The sequence below is a fragment of the Octodon degus genome, unplaced genomic scaffold, assembly GCF_000260255.1.
Source record: "Octodon degus isolate 3935 unplaced genomic scaffold, OctDeg1.0 scaffold00108, whole genome shotgun sequence".
In the NCBI taxonomy this organism is placed as follows: domain Eukaryota; kingdom Metazoa; phylum Chordata; class Mammalia; order Rodentia; family Octodontidae; genus Octodon; species Octodon degus.
Window position 1 is genome coordinate 2,570,951 of NW_004524684.1, and position 8,186 is coordinate 2,579,136.

Here is an 8,186-nt window from a genome sequence, read left to right on the forward strand (position 1 = left end):
AATACAATGCTGCTTTTATCACAGTAGCTGGGACCATGTAGGACAACTGTTGACACTAACTAACGTAGGTCAGACCTTTCTTGTAGGCTCCAGCAAGTAACAGGATTGCTCCTTTGGAGTAAGATCTTTGACCCAATTTTCAAGAAGTAGAACTATAATTCAGGACAATTCATTTGATTTCTAATCAACAAAGTAATAGACAAGTTTGTTTCAGTTATATGTCTCCACTAAAATTAAAATCAGAAAAATTAACAATGAAACAAAAATGTATGCATATTAAATGCTTAAAGGAATACAGTGTTGCTTCATGACTATTTTAGAAGTGGTATTGGCAAATAAAAGCCAGGATAGAAGACTTTTCAAAAACCAATGGTGGGAATAAGCATAAAAACAAGAAGATTTGGTTATTTACTGATAGGCAGCTAAACCAGACATTCATAAAGGATGCCTTTGATCTTTGTTTTTGTTTTTTTTCTTTTTCAATATCTTTTATTTTTTTCAATAATTTTATTGAGAAACAGAGAGCAATGAGACAGTTTCAAATCTGACTAGTAGGACAGATTCAACAATTGATACATTGCATATTGTTGTCTTAGTGGTTATTCATTATACAAGAAGCAGACATGATATCCTGTTTACAAACACTATTAGAACATATCTTTCTATTCATTGAATTACAAGAATGTAGCTGTATATCCTATTTTGAATATACAGATACAAAATAGTCATTCATTTGTATCCCCTTTTTGTTTAGTTTTGTCAGAGAAGGGTATTCCATTGTCATTTAAATATTATAGGTGCATGAATTCAGCAAAATATTACAATATATTCCAATAGTCCATAATAGTAGTGTTTTTCATAAGATTGGCAAAGTCAGAAGCTGTTGACTTGAACCTTTCATAGCTCAGCATATTAATATGGCTTTACTTTTTATGCTTAGTTTTTATACTTTTCTGCTGGATGGTTAAGACCATGATAAAACAAAACCTATATAACAAGAAATGTAGCTTTTGATCTGATAAGGTCAATCAATTCCCCTCATGATTTATCCTGAAACCCTGTACCACAGTTAGTAGATTCTTTGTCAGTGTCAGCCATGTGGATGAGTCACAGCCATTGCTTGACCAGTTTACTCTCTGTGATCTTTGCTACTAAGTAATGGAGAACAACTGCCAAATGTATGTGCTGGGAGGCCTGTTGGTGGGCAAGTAGGACAGGAGATACCTCTTTATTTTAAGTTTTACAAGTGGTCTTGCTGTTCTGGGCTGCTGACTGGTTTTTTGGGAGTTCCTTTGAGTTTTGAAAGGACCTCATATTGTTAACAGCAGATCCATGACCCTAATGCTGCAAGCAACTCAGTGCTTTCTTATTTTCCTTGGGATGCATGGAATGCTGCAGATGGATTTTTCCAGTCTGCTGAAGGGCTCTACTGAAGTGAGGGGAGAATGAAAAGCCAGGACAGAAGTGAGCAAGGACCAGCACATCGCAGGAGGGAGAGCAGGGAATATAGAGCAACCTGACTTTTATTGAGAATCAGCATGCAAGGGTGATATTGTGAAGGCCTGACCAACGTAAAAGCTCTCACTCAGGCCTATCTTTGTCCAGCTGAGTAGCACATGATTATTATTCTGTCTATTCAGAAAGCACCAACATCAGAAAAAGCTTTTCCTGTCTTTCTGGACAAGTAGCTCATTAAGTGGTAACTCTACGACCAACCCTGCAGGAATACAGTTTTTTTTTTTTTGTTTTTTTTTCTAGAACGTGAATGTTCCTGGATTCTTAGCTACAGTTGTAGAAAAATCTGAAGATCCAGAGATTTGAGAATGTTTGTTTGGTGACTACCCAAGTTGGCTATGTGACCAAAGGAAAGAGATTTGCATTTATCTACATACACACTTTGTGAATAATGGTGTTGGCATCATTGATGAAGTCACACTTCAAATTAGTCTTATTACACAATATACAGCTGTATGTACTCTGGAGGTGACAGAAGAGATGGCACCCACCCCCAACAGGCATACTCGCAGTACTGAAAAGATGTTTAAGGAAGAATCAGGTTGATTTACTCGGGCTCACAAAGCTCAGTAATGTTTATTTGGTTTCAGGACATTGGTTTTAAAATTAAATGGAACCTAAAATTTAACTTAAACTTATACTTAAAAATGCTGATAATAAATTTCATAACATCAAATTTAAGAATAATGAAAATTGTATTTTATTTATTTTTTTTCGGTATTTAGGGCAGGGCCTACAGGGTGTTCAGGGTCTCACTACTAGATTAGACTCATAGTGATCCTCCTGTTTTCAGCCTCCCAAGAGCTGGGATTACAGGTATGTGCCACCACGCCCAGTCTCAATTGCTGTCTCAGTGCGCCCTGGGGGTGGGGCTGGCACAGCAGGCCCGGGATCGAACCCTGGCTGCTGCGCTCTGCCTAAGCAGGTGCTTTAGTCCACTGAGCTATCAGGCTGGCCTGAAAAATTTTTAATGATTTTTGACTTAATTTTTTTCATCTTAGATGTTCAGTTTGACTAAACAGTCTTTATTTTTCATAAACAAAACAGAGACAGTCATACTGTTAATCAGGCTGCTCTTGGAAGGGTAGTGTATGCTAAGTCATTGGTTCTTTACTAAGTAAATAAGACACTTAATAAGGTCATTAAATATAATTCATTACTATTGCTAGACATGCAAACTAGTGACTACTGCTATCACAAAGCCCATCAAAACATTTATAAAATTTATTCCTTTTTTGATTTATTTTCTATGATTTATTCACTTTCATAAATTGTTTAAAGCAGCTTCACAATGTCAATGCAACTTTTTTTATTTACAATGTTTTCAATTGATCCCTACTATCTTTTATGCTCGATGATATAATGAAGATAAAACAATTTACACACAAAACGATATCCTGAATATTTTTGCCTATTTTCTGGAAATAAGGCAATAAATAACTAAATATCTCAGCCATAATTTTAAAAAGTGTTTCAGTCTAAATTACCTTATGAATGCTAAACAACAAAAGAAATTTCAATACTTTTGACAACCTCAAAATATTAAAGTTTTTAATTATCTATAATCCACTATACTATGTTGCCAAGAAAATGGAGGGACAAATTGTTAGATGTCAAGCTCAATTTGCTTGATGCCAGTTGCTAGAATTCAGTTAGATGAGCTAAATTATCATTCGTAAGTTTTGATTTTAATATCACCCATTATTAATTATAGTTCTGTAAAACTAGATGCAACTTTGAACTTAATAGTATAAGTGCATATGATTGACATGCAAAAATAACTATGAAGAATGAATGGTACTGTTTTCCATTTTTAATTATGTTAAAGTCTTATTACACATACTAAGATATATAGTTCCATTCACACACACCAAATGCAGGAAAACGTTACATAAATGGCGCAGATATGCTCATATGAGCACACGATTACTTGTTTTTATTTTTCCGAAGCTACCATTTGGCCTTTTACAGCTACATTACAAAATCTCCATGATCCTGTGTGGAGCAACTAAAGCCACATTAGGAACGGAAGCCAGTTCTCAAATTGAAGACTTCTTTTCAATTTTCAATTTAGCGTACTTCTCACATATAATATAATGTATTCTATTTAGTGCACTTCTCAACCTGAAGACTGGTTTCACTTGTTGTTCATATTTGACTCAGGTGCACAGTGAGACTTGCTGTTGGAGTAGAGCTTAGGAATTCATCTAAAGATCCTATTTTCCTGTCCTAGCATTTTGCAAGCAAGGCAAGTGAGAAGGAGCAGGCTGCGAGTGTCACAGAGCTACTGACAGCAGGGAACTGCCTCCCCGCAACCCAGAGTTAGAGACATTTTCTCTGGAAAAGTGCAGCTCTACCTCTGGAGACAATCACAAGGACACTTCAGTAGGTACAAATAGACATTTTTACATCCACATTTTAAGAGGAGAATTAATTCAGATGTATTTCCACTTGTTTCTAAAATTGTCTTATTAAAGGCCTCAAACCCAAACCGCCAGCACATTGCTAACCTAGTGTGTTCATGGATTTCAGTCAAGTACAAAGTAAAGTGACCCAGCGAGGAAGACTTCTCCTACCTTCATAAGTCCCACTTTCTAGGAGAGCACCGCTTTTCTCCAATTCCATAAAATCTTCCACAGTGATGAAGATGTAGTCCACTCCGGGGACCTCGCCCTCCTTATGTGGCCTTGTGGTGCCTGAATAAGCAAAATCAAAAACAAAAGAAAGATGCTAAGTGGCTTGTTGCTGAGCTTTAGAAATGCCACCATACTTCTGAATATGCAAAACACTTGCTTCTGCACCATGTGAGTTGGCAGTTTGCGTTTGTCCTTCTGCGTGTTTGGCAACACAAAGTAGCAGGAGGTAAAGATAAAAGTAAATACACAAAAGGGTTTTTCTCCATCAAGTTTAGAAAGAGCTTACTGCATGGAATGGGCTTCATACGATTTTCAGTGAAAACTGCGGGCCATTGTGCCCCTTTTGAAGAGGTGGTTTGAACAGAGGCCCAGGAGTCTGCGAACTCAGGCAGTTACATATTCTACTCCCATGAATGGCCCTTTATTGTTCTGTACAATGCTTCATATGACATACAAGACAATGGAAAGTAGAAATCCTAGCAAAATGTCAACTTTAGTTTTGTGCACTGACCTCTTAGGGGGGTTGTCTATTGGATTTTTTAAATTAATTTTGCACCACAAATAACTTGTATTAGATTTACAGTCGTAAGATTTTTACCTTGCAATTTAATAATTGGAGCTGAGAAGTGATTAAAATTGTTGTGGTGGTAACACAGCATCTAACTTCAAAGGAGAAAGTTCCCTTGGATTCACTATACAGGTAAAACCTCACTGATGCGGCCTTCATTTCTTCCGTCATGGTTGCTTCTCATTCTGACTGAACAAGGAGATGATACCCTATAAGGTGTGACTCCATAGAGCCACTAATCCGAGCTGAGGCTGACAGCTGCTCAGCCTGCAGCTCCGTCTAGTTCTCCTGGGGCACAAGCTTCTAGGTCTGCTGTCTAGCTTGGAAGCTGGAGCAGGGACAAGGAGGTTTAAATCTAACCACACCCTAAAAGTCTCCCCAGCTTTTATAAGCTACCTGTATAGGGCATTTTGCAAGGTTAGATTGGTGTGTGCACAATGCACACACACAGTGCAGGGAGAGACTCTCTCTCTCAAGACATAAGTAAATGTACAAATATCCTCAATTGTCTATATATCAAACAAAAACAAAATAATACTTGGAAGGTTTTTTTGCTTGTTCGTTTGCTTGTTTTTTTGTTGTTGTTGCTGGGAATCAAACTCAGAACTGTGTGCCTGCCAGACAGGTGCTGTACCACAGAGCTATATCCTTGGCCCCTATGTGGATTCCTTTAACTTTTACATTTGAATTTTACCATTTGAATCTGAAATTTTTATCAATTTGGTCATGAAAAGGGACAAATTGTTTCTTTTTGTTTCAGTTCAAAGCTGGACTGCAAATGAGAAGTATAAATCAATGTCAGGGTATATAATGTGCTTGCAACGTTGGGTTAATGTAAAAAAGCTGTATCAAATACAGTTTTAGGATGTGAACCATTGTTTTCTACAATCCAATTAAACAACCCTTCTTTGGGAATTGTAAAACACATTTTTCTATAATCACAATTTAATGACTTCCCCAAAATTTGTTGTTTTGTCTGTTTTAACTAAGAATTTCCTAATCATTTTGTGTGGTAAAATATAAACCTCCCACTAGTACACATGATGTTGTCAAATTATTGTTTCTATGAGAACCTTAATTTTCAATATCCTGACTTTTATGTGTTTAACCCTTGTGAACTAAAAGGGTATACATATGGTTGTTGGCAATCAAGTTAGGGATTATTTTTGTTTATTTAAAATATACTCTAATCATTCAGAAAAATCACATAACAAAGACTCAATTTTCCTCCCCAAAATATTTACTTTGCAGGTTTCAGAAGCCCCGCGCTTCAGGAATGCACGCTCGCAGCCTGGCAGTGCACACAGAGCACAGCATGCCACAGGGCTCCCGGCACTTTCCAGGGCTGCCGCCTTTCCTGGAGCCTCTTCTGCTACCAAGCCCCAAGCGCATGTTTGTGCTTCTGGGCTTCGTGGTTCACACCTTGGCCTCTCATCCCTGCCTTGGGCTCAGTGCTCATTATATCTTCCCCTGCAACATGTCAATGTCAACTGTCACTACTGACAGTGCCCTCGCTGCCCCACCTGCTACTTGAGCAAGTTCTACTCCACAATGGCAGAAGCTGCGAGCTTGGCCTCTGACCTCGCTCACCCGCTCCTCCTTCTTGCTGTTCTAACTACAGTTCTGACTCCCTCGATCTCTGCCTTTCCCCTCATGCTTCCTGAGCCTGGCTTGTCTGCCTCCCACCGCCGCGGGGCCAGGAGCTAGCCAGAATCTCTGCGCTCCTTTCGGTCCTCCCACTCTGAGTCAGCCCCAAGCTCTCTCCTCCCCTGGAGCTGCTGCAGAACACTGGAAACATTCACTGACAAAGCACTCTGCATATTCAGCTTGTTTAGTCAGTTTGATTCCGCTGACTCTTGGGATTCCATGTCGCGGTCGCTGGTCCCTCGGTCCCACACCCATCATTTCCAATACTGAGCCTTTCTGACCTTCTACAGCGGTTCTGAATGAGCTCTATCTCTTCTTGGTAAAGTAAGAGGTTATCTGGAATCATATTCCATAACGTTTCCTAATTTCCATTTTCCTTGCTTACATTATCTTCATGTTTTCTTTTCTTCAAAATAAATGCTTGACTGGAATTATCCACAAATATACAGATATTTAAAACTTTCAATTAATTCTTCAGTAATCATTATTTTTAAAAAAGTAAACCTTCATCACCACCTCCCTACAGAGACACTCAGATATACAGACACACACACACACACACACACACACACACAGCTCTTTTCTTTTATCTAGGAGCACACATGGTCAATACTTTCAGCTAATTCTTTAGTTCAACTTCACACCCATTAGGAATACTACCTTTTTACTTCAGTGATTACTTCTTTTTGTTTTTTTTTTTTTTTTTTTTTTTTTGAACCGGGGATTGAACTCAGGCCCTTGCGCTTGCCAGGGAAGCGTTTATTCCACTGAGCCATCTCCCCGGCTAATTACTTCTTAATATTGTAGTCATAAAGGACTGGCAAGATAGCTCAGTGACTAAATGCCTGCTTAGGCAAGCTCAGGGACCAGGGTTTGATCCCTGGCAACACAAGCCACACAGGCCCTGCCCTGAGCTAGTGATTGAGACAAGGAATGGTGGTGAACACCTGCAATCCCAGAACTGGTGAGGCTGAAACAGGAGAATCACTATGAATTTGAGCTGCATAATCAGACCCTGTACTAAGTACATTAAAAATAATCCTATAGTATAGTCATGAAAATGAGGATTTCATTCTATTTGGTGTACAATTCTATCCCCCAATGTCCTCCACTTACTTCTTTCCTTCTCCCATTCTTCCAGTAGGAAAAAATATATTAAATACTGTACCAGTAATCTTTCCAGTTGCTGAGATAAAACACCCGACACAGCTTTAGGGAGTGAGGTTTAATTTGCTCGTGTTTTCAGGAAATGTAGTCGAAGATGGGCAGCTCCACCATACATGGCAGAAGTGTTGTGGAGCAGAGCTGCCTGGCTCATGGCAACCAGGAAGCAAAGCGTTGGACAGTGCCAGAGAGGAGGGACAAGGGACCATGGCTGACCCAAGGAGCCACCTCCATGGTCCACTCAGGAAGTCTGCCCAAGTCCCAGGCAAACCCAAAGACCAATCGTGCTGGCAGTCCGCCACCACCCTCACACCCCACTCCTTGTCAACTCCACACCCAAGCACATCTCCTTACACCATACTTAATCTCCCAGTAATGATATTGAGTTCATAATTCCACTTAATATTGTACAACTATCCCAAGTATGAACAGGAACACAATAATCTTTTCCCCAAAGAATCAAGAGTTGCAACATTGTTCAGATCAAAAGTCAAAATCTCGAGTGTGCGGAGAGTTTCCTGCTACCCTGCGCCGGCGGGACCAGTCCCAGCCCAGGCGCAGCGTGGGCCGGACCCTCTCCCACCCCCTCCGGCGGCCCCCCACACCTCCGCCGTACCTCCCCCATCCCTCCTGCTCAGTAGGAATTTCTGCCGACT

The 8,186-nt window shown here is 39.8% G+C and overlaps 1 protein-coding gene across 4 annotated transcripts in view; it reads right to left on the minus strand.

Annotated features, from left to right (window-relative positions):
* Magi2 (membrane associated guanylate kinase, WW and PDZ domain containing 2) overlaps positions 1–8,186 on the minus strand; it is a 1,451,928-nt gene that overhangs the window by 612,306 nt on the left and 831,436 nt on the right. For all 4 annotated transcript variants that reach the window (XM_023724303.1, XM_023724304.1, XM_004639270.2 and 1 more), the window contains one exon: positions 4,092–4,211. In XM_023724303.1, coding sequence (XP_023580071.1) covers positions 4,092–4,211 — 120 coding nt within the window. The remainder of the gene's footprint in view (positions 1–4,091; positions 4,212–8,186) is intronic.